Below are 12,068 nucleotides of genomic sequence, written 5' to 3'. Positions count from 1 at the left end.
AGCCCTGATGGCCCACGTGCATCACCCACGCCTTGAACAAGGGACATGGGGACCTGCATGAGGTGAGCGTTCATGAAAAGCACCAACAAAGGACCCCAGAGGTGGGGACGGAGCCTGGCATGCAAGCAACAGACGAAGGGATAGCAGTTCAAGCTGCTTTGTGGACACACAAAATGCCGGGGCCAGGAGAGGCAGAGTTCAAATCAGGAATGACAAACCCAGACACGCTCAAGATATCCAGATGGCGTCTGCCATCGGGATGATGGCTATCGTGCCCTTAAAACTGAGGTCACCTCTGCCTCAGCCGGGGGTCGATCCCCGGGCGTGGACAGGGCAGGGCACGCACGTGGCAGCAGATGAGGCACACGCCACGCAGCTGGCCAGAGCGGGAGAGAGATACTGACCTTAGGTCAGTCCAACCTGACCCCGTGAACCTCACAACACGGATGAATTACCAAGCCAGGAGCCGCCGGAAGAGCATCTCAACCTATACACCCTCCTGAGGCCACCAACAGAAACCACAGATGCAGGCCTCTCTCTCTGCGCCTCAACTTCCCCATCTATAGAATGGGTTATACTAATAGTACCTGCTTCTCGGGGAGGGTTGCTGGGAGGATGAGATGAGCTATCACAAGTAAACACCCCACAGACACAAAAGACAACGACTCTGACGGCACCCGCTGGCTTGGCCGGCCCCTGTATGGTTTTCCTCCAGGCCGGGGAGGCAGCACGGAGTGATGGGAAGGATTGAAAGTCACATTATGCCCTGGCATCCCCAGTCACCCCACAAGGCCACCTCACTCCTTGGGCTTCACTTTCATCCCTTAACCAGTTCACAGGTGCGTCATGGAGATCGAACAGGATGCAGTGTGCAAAGGGGCTTTGGAAACTGCAGGGCATGGAGGTGGGCAGGTGCCCATGCACCCAGCATAGAGACGCAGCTCACACATCCACGTGGGTGGCAAGCAGGGAGCCAGCCACGGCCACCCTTCGAGGCCTGGGTGACCTACTCATGTCGCCCACGTCACCCTTCCGAATCCAGGTGAGGGCCCCCATTTTGCCATCTGTTTCCCAAAGAACAAGTTTCCAGAAGATCAACATCCTAACTTGTTCCTCAACCAACACAGCTGCTTCCATCCTCAGAGGCCACTCAGACTCAGGGGAGAAGGCTCTGTCCCCAGGCCTGGCTGCAATCCCGCCCCTTTCAGCAGCTGTTCTTCCCTGAAGAACAGTCCAGAGAAAGGTTTCCCTCCCCAAAGTGAGCACTTCCAGCAACCCATGTACAGGGCCAGCCAGGCCCCACCCCTCCACATCCTGTCAGATGGAGTGTGAACACAAGGGCTCTGCAGTGGGCCACCTCTGACTCCCGGTCCTGCCACACAGAGCTATGACCACCCTGTGCCTCAACTTCCCCATCTGCAAAATGGGCTACATGGATAGTCCTGACCTCCTGGGGAGGGATGCTTAGCTGAGCCTGCATATGCCAAGGCTCAGATCGGGTCCTGGCACCAAGTAAGTGCGATGGGTTGCCCTTTTGTTATTGTCTGCCCTCCTCCCGGAACTGAAGGGATTTTAATGTTTGGTAAGTGATCTGTCGTATGTTTATAACCTTTGCCTAAAAGAAAGTTTAGGGATGGGTCTTCCCCGTTATTACAACTAAGTAATATTGATCATTTTGGAAGATAAAGGAAAGAAAGAAGAAATTTTAAAAACCACAAGGTCAATTTTGCACATCTGGGGTCAGCCCATATCTGTGTCTCGTCCTGTTCCCATCACTCCACAGGTCATCTCTGCAGCTCAGTGGACCCCTCCTGGGGGCAAAAGCAGCATCTCATCCGCTTCCAGGGCCACTCACCTTGAACCTCTCGGTAACACCCTCGGTGATGCTGACGGTGAACTCAGCTATCTTGGGAGGACGTGTTTTGCCTTTCTTGCGGTCAGGTTCATATTCAGTCTTAGTTTTCACCACCACCTTGTCCAGGAAACAGAAGCAAACAGTCAGTAGTACAGCCAGATACATTCGGACACATCTGTCCAAAGAGGACAGGTGGGGAAACCCTCGTTCAGAGTGACCATTTCACCAGGAAGTATTTCACAGAAAGAATGAGAACAGCCACCACTTATTAGAAATCTCCTCTGTGCCGAGACTTTCAGCACATTACCATTAATAATCCTGATAGCAGCCCCAGGAGGGAAAAATGATAACGGAGGGGCAGGGAAGTTAAGTACATTGGTCAAGGCCACGTAGCTAGTAGGTGGCAGGGCTGAGAGCAGTGAGCAGAGCTCCTGACTCCTAATTTGGTGCTCCCTTCACTGCCCAGAGCTTCACTGGCCCAGGTGGTGGGAAGGACGCGCTGATTTTTTCACTGGTCTTCACATGCCGCCACGGGTAAAACAAGAAGATTCAAGGGCACTATTGCCCTCCAGCACCAGGAAGGAGCAGGCAGCCAGCCTTCAAGCAAATCGACCTTGGGCAGTCTGTCGCTACCCCCCACCCTCCTCTCTCCCTTGTCTTGGCAACAGCCCTTAAAGGGTCTCCCTGCTCTGTCCCCCCTCCACTCTCCACTGTGAAGCGGGAGATGTTTTGCCAACCACGAAATCTGCTCTGCCTCTGCCCCAGGCAAACCCTTTCCCGACACCCAACGCCCAGCGTCAGCTGCACCCTAACCCACCCCTCGAGCCTCCACCCTCGGATGCTCACAGCCTCTCCGCACCATCACTGCCCCCATCACAGCCCGTTGCCAGGGCTGTTTCCTTCTCTGTCCCCATTGGACGTGGAGGCGAGGGGTCCGGGAGCAGTGTCCGGGGGCTATGTGTGTCTAGTCCTCAAATGCCCACCCCCTAGAGCAGAAGCCAGGAAGTTGGACTGGAGAGAGACAGCCCCCCACCCTCTTCCTCACCCAAGTGACAACGCCCTTCACTGGGTGAACCACAGCGTGGGGACACACTGCCCTCCGTGGTGGTGGGACCCAGCGCAGAACAAGCACTCAGGACACTGTGGGCGCTCCCAGACTGAGCCGTGACACCAGATGCAGCCTCAGGAAGAAAGTGGCCCACGCCATGCGACACTGTAAAGTGCTCTAAGGGCCACACCCCTTTAAAGCACACTCTTGCCTCCCTCCTCCCTTCCGTTACATGCAGCTCTCCCTGCGCTCAGTGCGACAGCCTGCGTGCCCACCCTGGGGGCACCCATCTCTAGGGCAGCACCTGGGCCTCACCCTGCCATCCTCGAACCCCAACTGTACCTGAGTAGCTGTGGGACACTGAGCACACCCTTGGCTACCTGGAACCTCAGTTTCCCAGCCTGTGACATGGGTGCAAGGCCTATCTGGTAGGGCTACTGTGAGGAGGAGGGAATCCACGGGACCCTGAGCCCAGTGGGGACCCGGTCAGGATCCCATCAGCCCGGATTCCATCTGCCTCTGCCACTAACAAGCTAGGTGACTTCGGGCAAGTTCCTTAAACTCTCTGTGTCTCCATTTCCACACCTGTAAAATGGGGTAACAGTGGTAGTTACCTCCTAACGCCAGTGTGTTAAAGTAACTGAAAGCCATAAAGCATGCGGACAAGTGCCTGGTGAGTAACAAGCATTCCAACGCGTCAGCTGAGACTGGCCCTGAGGCTGCTCCCAGCTCTGCGACTACCGGCACTGTTGCACCTCAGAACCTTGTGCTCAGCACACATTCTATTTACAACCTGAACTGTGTTACCAGCCCTCGGACACGCGTCCCCTGGGACAGGTGACATCACCTCCCTGAACCCTAGCTGGGAGCAACATGTTGCCGCTGTTCGGGTTAAGAGATGTGTCGTGAGAGTGCGGTCTGGCTCCAAGCAGGGCAGAGCAAGGGGCCCCGCCAGGGCTTCCGCATCCTGGAGGATGGCAGCCTTCAGCCAAGTGACCTTGCGCACGTCCTATAAACGCCTGGAGACTCGGTTTCCTCATCTGTGACCTCAGAAACCTGGCGCAACCATCACTCCCTGCTAGAATGCCCATGTCTGGAGCATCTCAGGGACGGGAGACTCATCACCTTCAGAGCTGCTTAGGTTACCCTTGATGGCCTGATTGTCTGGCCAAAATTTCATACCTGCCTGAAACCTCCTCCCTGGTATAAGCCAACTATGTGCCAGACGGTTCCGGAATGGAACAGACTGAGGACCAAAGAGGAGGCTGAGTGGAGGCGATCACCTGACAGAGGTGCTTCCTGGGGATGCCGTGTCCCTGGCACAGGCTGAGGCAGGAGGGGAAGGCGGGCACGGTGGCGCCAGGCTGGGCTAACTGGGCAAGTCTGACACCTAGACAGGGAAGGGGGAGGCGGAAGCCGAGTCCTCAGGCAGCCCTGCCCCTCCCACAAAGCTTCTTTTAGACCATCGATGCCTGACCCAGGTACACAGGTGTGACCAGCTGATCCTCTTTTCTTGAAATAAAACACCTGTTCCAGCATCGCTCTGGCCCCCGCCCCCCGCTCGCCTACCCAAACACAGACAACAGAGTTGGGGGAATCAAAACCACTTTGGGGAACTGAGTAAGGCTATCAAAAGGCCCACCGTGGGAATAACGAAAGGAAGGACCCATGGCAGGGGTAGTCTCTCATCCCCACCCCTGCCCCACGGCCAGTAATCACCAACATGCCCCAAATAAACAACAAGCCCTGCGTCAGAACCTCCCTGCCAGGCATTAAATGAAACAATTAACGCCAGCACACCTGGGGGAACAGAGTGCGCTTCCTCGTGGCTGGGATGATTCTGAAAAGCTGCAAGGGGGTCAGAATGGATGTGTGTGGATAATTTTAGGTTGGAGTTTTACAATATAACTGTCTAGAGTTTTAAGCGTTTTTAATGTTAACTCTTGAAAAAATTGCTCTTAATGGACACAGACTACTTGATGGCAGGCGGTATTCAAGAAAGAGGGGATTCCTTAAATTCAACAAAAAGAAAAAACTCCCGCTTTAAGGAGAGAATGATGAATGGCTGTCCCCAGTTACCCTAATACTGAGGAGCACGAGTGCTTATTTGGAGATTTCACAAAAGGAACAAAGAGAGGAAGGAGGCGGTGTAGGAGCGCGCACCCTGCCGCATCTACCGCCGATGTGGGAGGGGTGGGCGCAGAGGGTAAGGAGGGGGATTCAGCCCCTAGGGAGGGCCCATCTGGCCAAGGAGAGGGGCCTCTCCACCCCAAAGGGGCAAATCGGGCTGAAACTGCATCATCCGGGAAGGCACGAGGGGCAGTCGCACCACTCCTGGGCTCACCCCAGAACCAGAGCTCCTGGTACCCCGGGGCTGAGACGAACGGGGCTGGGTTGTAGGTGGAGGGGCCAGGGGCCTCTCTCGGACAAGAGTCCCACGAAAATCAAGAAGGGACCCTACCCCGTCCGCGTTCCATTGTCAGGAAGAAGCTGTCATCTAAGGCGGGGCGGGGTGGGGGGGGGGCCAGATCACCCGATCCAGAATCCCGCGCGGGTACGTGGTCCTCCGAGGGGCGTCCTCCACCCCGCCCGAGCCCGCCCCCAGTTCGCGTCCCCAGCGCACGCGGCGCGTTTCTTTTGTTGCGGCCGCCACCCGAGATTTGGGGGTGCGCACCCGGCGGTCCTGGGTACCGGGGGCCTCTCACCTTATCCGGGGGCGGGAACTGCAGTTGATTGACATCAAGGGGCGTCATCAGGGGGATGGTGTCGAAGCCATCCTCCAGCAGCGGCTGCTTGGTGCCCTTCTCCGCGAAATTGTTCCCCAACTTCACCATGGTTCCGGGAGACCCGAGGCTGCCGCCTGCGGAGCGAGGGCCGGGCGGGAGTCACCGCGAGCAAGACCCACCCGCTGTCCCGGGCGTCGGCGAGCTCTCCGGCCCCCGCCTCGTCTCCGAGGAGGGGTCGTGAGGACGCAGAGGTCGCGGCCCGAGGGCTGGGGGGTGGGTGCTGTGTATTTATGGACTCACCCGCTGGGCAAAAGCGCCAAGCTCAGGGACGCCGCCCCTGCCCGCGGGTCTAGACGCGTCCCCGGTCCTGGCGACGCCTCGCCAGTGACCTGCCCAGGGACCCCTGTCCCTCCCACCTGGGGAAATGCGCGGCCCTGTACCCGGCTCCCCGGCGGAAGGGTCCAACCCGGGCGCCCCGCGGCCCCGCCTGCCGGCCAGCACTCACCCCACGCCCGGCTCCGGCAGGTCTGGACTCCGACCGCACTCCGAGCCTCCGCGTCGCCCGCTCCCGCTCACAGCAATGGCAGAGGCGGCGCCGCGCGGGGCCGGGGCGGGGGCACCGCGCGATTGGGCTCCCTCCCCCCGCTCGCCACCTCCCTTCCTGCCGCTCCCGGGGGTTAACTGCGCGCTGTGAGTGCGTGCGTGTGGCGGCGGCGGCAGCCTTGACGCAGCGCGCGCGCGCCGGCCGCACAAAGAAGCGCGGGGCGGGCGCAGGGGGGCGCTCCCCGTGGACCCCGCGGTCGCCGGGACCTCGGCTGGTGGGGGGAGATAAGGGGGATGTGATCGCGCCCCGGATGGGAGGCTCGGAGGGCGCCACAGGGCTGGAAGCCGGGGATGGGGAGAAAGAGAGGTGCGGGCTGCGCAACCCTGAGGCGGCGGCTGGGGCGCAAGGCGATTCGAAGCGAGAGAGGGGCGGGGGATCCTAGGGATGGAGCGATCCCCCAAACTGGGGGAAAAGGTGCCCCCCTTACAGCCGAGCCGATCTGGGAGTCCTGAAGGATAGGGAAGGGTCCTGCGGGGGAGGCTTCCAGGAGGCTGTGGGCGGTGGCAGGGACGAGAGCGTGGTCTGGTTAGTGCGTGGCTGGCTTGTGGAGAGGCCGACAAAAAGAGGGCGTGTCCCTGGTGAAAGGAGGCTCGGATGGGAATGGAGGGGGGAGTTTTTTGGTGGTACAGGATGTGGAGGGAGCGCTCTCCAGAGCTGGGGACGGTGTCCGGATGTGGGGGGACGCCCAGGGTAGCGGGAGGGAAGGTATCCAGGGCAAAGAGAGCGCTTCGCGTGACGCGTTGTAGCGTTTCTCTGGTCTGGTCAGAAGGTAAAGCTGGGGTCCGCTCCCGGCAGCCGCAGCCTCAATCATCCAGGGCTCAGAGAAGGGGCGTCCTGGAACGAAGAAGGGGATTTCTAACCCGATCCTTTGGCCCTCTCTCCCCCCATCGGAGCCACTGTCGCAGCTTCCCAGATTAGGGCCCCATTTTATAGACTTCCAACCAGCCCTAGCCTAGGACTCCCCGGATGAGAAGGGGTTTCGGGGAAGAAGACTAGGTGCGGGAGGAAGGCTGCTGCTGGAAAAAGGGCACCTCCCAGGCCCCTGTGTCCTGCTGGGGCCCTGCTAGGACACAGAGTAGGTGTCCCCCAAAGTCTTACTTTGACACCCTTTGCCTGATTCTGTTTTGCGTGGCTGATGGCCTGAGACCCAGCATTTTCCATCTGCCGCCTGAGAACCATGAGAGAAGCACCCCGGCAGAACCTCCTCTCCATGTAGCTGGAGAACAGGAACACTATCCTCTCACTGCCTGCTGAGCCTTGAGCCACCAGGTCAGTCTAGGAACCTGGCCATGGGCACCTTGATTTCAAAATCCCCGGGAGGGCACAAGCAGATGAGGTGCCTGGATTTCTCTTAACTGGGCCCAAGTCCTCAGCAGGGTCCACATGAGCCTTTGACCACAGGGCAGCCTGGCAGGACCCAGGCTCTTGGCGCACACTCACTACCCCTGGCCAGCCCAGGAAGGGCTGGTGTCCCAGACGCAGGCACCTTGGGGCCTGGCCTCAGCATCCTTCTGGCAAAGGCCCTTTGAACGCAGGACTGGTACAGCGATAAGGCATCTGTGTGTGGTCCAGGTTCTTACAGGGGACCAGAGGGGGCCTCCTCCCTGACGCTTCGTTACTTCCTGCAGCAGTTGAGGAAGAGCAGCTAGAATCTGCTCAGGTGCTGGTTTAGGTGCGTCCCTGGCCAGACTAAGAGCTTACAGATCGCAAGAAACCTTGTGGGCTGCATTCACCGAGGGAATAGCTTTGTCCCCATCTTCGGCCCCAACACGCACACACACAAACACTGCAGTCAGAATCCTACACGGGGAGCTGCAGGGTGGGCCTCCTGGGCCCTGTGTGGACCCCTCTCCCCCTCAAAGGCTCTGTCAGCTGAGGAGGACAGAGACAAGGATGGCCCATGGTTGTCCCAGAGACAGCAGGGGACAGTCGCCAGTTGCTTTTTCATGCTGTCCTGGGTTTTGACTGGTGCCGGTCACTGGGACTCTGCAGCTTCATTCTGTGTGGTATTTTTGTGGGTGCCCAGGCCGCACCAGACCCTGTGAAGGGCACACATGTGGACAATGCAATTCACAAGACACGCTGCGCCCATCAGCAGGTGATGGACAAGGGAAAAGAAATGGCAAGCCTTCCAAAGGAGCAGAGGGCCCACCAGTGGGAGTGACCTCGTCCACTGCCAGGGGGAGAAGGCAGGAGGCTGTGGGCAAAGTATGAAATCCTCCAGGGGGGCCCGAGGGAGAGCAGAGTGGGCGGAAGGTCTCCCAGGTGGGGATGCATGTGTAGGCAGATGTCAGTTTCCCAGGCCTGCTGTAACAAATTACCCCAAACTGGAAGGCTTAAAACCACAAATGTATCATCTCACAGCTCTGGAGGCCAGAGTCCGAGATCAAGGGGTCAGCCAGGCCACACTCCCTACAGAGACTGCAGGGGAGAATCCGTTCCTGCCTCTGCCAGCTTCCGGTGGCGCCAGGCTTTGCTAGGCTTGTGGCCGCATCCCTCCAGTCTCTGCCTCCGTGATCGCCCTGCCCCCTCCTCTCCTCTGTGTCTCCTATAAGGGCATTTGTCATTGGATTTTGGGGCCACTGGTATGACCCAGGATAATGTTCTCTCAAAATCTGTAATCACGGGGCTTCCCTGGTGGCACAGTGGTTAAGAATCCGCTTGCCAATGCAGGGGACACAGGTTCGAGCCCTGGTCTGGTAAGATCCCCCATGCCGCGGAGCAACTAAGCCCATGCGCCACAACTACTGAGCCTGCGCTCTAGAGCCCACGAGCCACAACTACTGAGCCCTTGTGCCACAACTACTGAAGCCCGCGTGCGTAGAACCCGTGCTCCGCAACAAGAGAAGCCACCGCAATGAGAAGCCTGCGCACCACAATGAAGAGTAGCCCCCAGCTCACCACAACTAGAGAAAGCCTGCGTGCAGCAACGAAGACCCAACGCAGCCAAAAATAAATAAATATATATATACATTAAAGAAATAAAAAATGTTTAAGAAAAAAATCTGTAATCACATCATTTGCCCTATAAGACAATAGTCACAGATTCCGAGGGCTAGATCTGGACATCTCTGGGGGGACCACCACTGAGCTCACCACAAGCGTCAAACCTGCAAGGGTGCAGTGATTTGGGGAACTCAGGGTTGTAGATGGTTCTGGGAGAGGCAGGGTAGGGTCTTGGCTAGAGATGAGGTTGAAGAGGCCACAGTCACAGAACTGGGGACCAGTGAAGCTGTGTTGTGGGACAAACTGATTTAAGGTATTTTTACAGTGTCCACAGAGTGAAATCTGTGTGAAATACACTATGCTCTTCCCTCAGACCCCAGTTTCATCCTAGCACCAGCAACCTGTAACTCCTAGAGATTCACAGGATTTTTGACATGGATTTGGTTTTTCTAGATGTCTCTTTAAAGGACATTTCTAGGGTTATGATCCCTTTCTAGGGACAGATCCATCACTGTGCAGATGAGTGCAGTAACCACTGCCCCGTCCACCTTCCACCGGGCAGGGCAGCCAACTGCTGCTCCCCAACACTCAAGACCCTGTCATTTCCACTTCCTAGCCTCTCGGCGACCTTCTTTGTCCCACTGGTCAGAGCCCAGGCTGCCACGGCAGGAGGCAGTGTGACACAGTCTGATTTCCAGTCCTCTCTCCCGCTTCTAGCTGTGTGACTTTGGACAAGTTGCTTAACTTCTCTGTGCCTCAGTTCCCCCACTTATAAAATGGAAGGAATAATAATAATACCTCCATCACAGTGTTGTGAGACTCAAATGAGCTATTATGATACTAAAAACAAAACACAGTGCCTGCTTTGCCTCTTATGATGGCTTCGACCTCTAATTAGGTACCCTGCAGTGTCTTCTTGGTAGTGATGTTGAGGCCAGGAGGAGGTGGTAGAGGCAGGTCACGAGTGTAGGGTTAGTGCTCAGAGTGACTAAGGAGATCCTCCCCAGGTCCTGAGGAGCTTCTTTGTAGCTCAGGGAAGTAAATTCCTAGTCCCAGGCCACACAGTGCCGGGCAGAGGCGGGCCAGCCTCTGGGCTCACCCGGCAGGCTTCCCCATAACCAGCCTGATCCCCAGCACAGGAGCAAATTCTGGCAAAATAAATATTTTTCCTTTCTCCATCCCCCGTGCCTAGAACAGGGCCTGGTGCACAGCGAGTACACAGGAACCGTACGTTAAATGGAGTAGGCATCCACTCATCTTACGTTCACAGTAGATTCAGACATTGAAATGTCAGGTTTGTAAAGCCAGGTTCAAGTGTGTAGTGAGAAAATTCACGGTCTAATTCAAGCTGAAGGCAAGGTGGCCCATAGCATCACTGAGGCATTCTTCCTAGGTTTAACCCTGCTGCAAATGCTCATTTCTGGAAAATGCCAAACCTTATTTTAAAATGTATGATGTGTAGACAAAATCATAAATACAGTGATTTTTATGATTTTAGTGTTCCATTTACCTTTGTAGTCCCTAACCCTCTGCGCACATTAGGGACTCAGTAAATGGTTAAGAAATGAATGAGCGATACTTTTATCCCTTTCTTTGTATTTGCAGAAACTAAATAAACAGGATTATGGGGCTCCAAGTCATTTGGTGAGCTCTTACATTTTTAAACAGAACTGTATGTGTATTGGGGGTTTTAGGAGTCTTGCGGGGGGGAGTTGGGGGGTGGGTTGCTTGTTGCTGCCTGTAGAGTCTTAACGAACCAGTCAGCAGTTCCTAATTTTCCCCAAATGTTTCTAAGATCAACCTCGCTTTGGCTGTGAGGCCCTTGACCTTGGCGGGGTTGTGGGGGTCAGGGGTTGTGAGCAAGAAAGACACAGGGCTCTGGGGAGTGGCTCTCTCGGGACCTCAGTTTTCTCGTCTACAAAATGACGGGAGTGATCACAAAGGTTTCCTTTTCTGAGCTCCAAGATTTGGGATATAAGAAAAGATGATTTTTAAAATCCCTCCCATTGGAGTCCCATTTTTGGATTTGCGGTCAGAGCATTGCCATTCTGGGCGATTGGTGCACGTAAAGTCAGCAGAAGTTGAATTTTTTGGTTGGGTAATTGTCTCCAAGATGCTGGTAGCTCCAAATTCCTATGGTTTGCACAACGCAGGCTGCTTTCAAACGTTCAAACCTGTCCAGCCCTAAAATCAAGGACGGTAGAGTAGAAAAATATTCAGGACAAGGAACGTCACTGCCCGGCGGAAGGAACCTAAAAGAATATTTCTTGACCCCAAGGTTTTCCATGTCAGCAGGGAGGGAGGGGGAGGGAGGAGTGACACCACCTCCCTCTATCCGACAGAAGAGGCTGAGGGCAGGGGAGCAGCATGTGCTGTGCGGTTCCAAGGAGAACATCCAATAGTTTCCCTTTACTTGGCAGGGCCGGGGGTGGTGGAGGAGGGGGGGCGGGGGGGCGGGGGGTGGGCAGTGGGGAGGAGGGTTCAAGTTCAGAAGATACATCTCCACCGTCCTGCCTGGGGAGGAAATGCAGATCAAATTACCACGCATCTTGGGATCAAGGGTTTTCCAGAGGTTGAATAATCCTCTAGTTCCACACCCTCGTTTTACATTTTACATCCAGGGAGGTAGTACGGTGTAGAACCTGTCCCTGGGGCTTTCGGCGGGTCAGCCCCCAAGGGAGCCATGGCGGTGAACTCACAGACCAGGTGAGCTCCCACCCCTTGCACTTTGCCTCCCAGGCACCCCTTCTGCGCAGGGGGCACCAATGGTGCTGTGCTGGGTCCCCTGCAGACCCGCTCCCGCCTCCCCACTCTCTGTCTGGGCCTGCAGAGACCATGGCTTACTTCAGTGCCCTCTGGCCAATAGGGTCCTGTGTCCCAGCCCCCTCA

At 56.5% G+C, this 12,068-nt stretch overlaps 1 protein-coding gene across 2 annotated transcripts in view; it reads right to left on the bottom strand.

Moving 5' to 3' along the window:
* The window catches only part of NSG1 (neuronal vesicle trafficking associated 1), a 31,267-nt gene extending 24,540 nt beyond the window's left edge, over positions 1–6,727 (bottom strand). Inside the window, exons 1-3 of one of the 2 annotated variants that reach the window (XM_082652663.1) lie at positions 6,661–6,727; positions 5,609–5,763; positions 1,856–1,972 (exon numbers count right to left, since the gene is read on the bottom strand). In XM_082652663.1, the coding sequence (XP_082508789.1) occupies positions 1,856–1,972; positions 5,609–5,737 (246 nt within the window). In that variant the 5' untranslated portion in view covers positions 5,738–5,763; positions 6,661–6,727. Of the gene's footprint in view, positions 1–1,855; positions 1,973–5,608; positions 5,764–6,134; positions 6,282–6,660 lie in introns of those variants that run through there. The other variant, XM_082652662.1, reaches the window with a different exon arrangement.
* Positions 6,728–12,068: the final 5,341 nt, after the last annotated feature.

This window comes from Grampus griseus, assembly GCF_964374135.1.
Source record: "Grampus griseus genome assembly, chromosome: 4".
NCBI lineage: Eukaryota > Metazoa > Chordata > Mammalia > Artiodactyla > Delphinidae > Grampus > Grampus griseus.
Note: the sequence above shows the minus strand (reverse complement) of the source record. Positions and strands in the feature narration are given on the sequence as shown.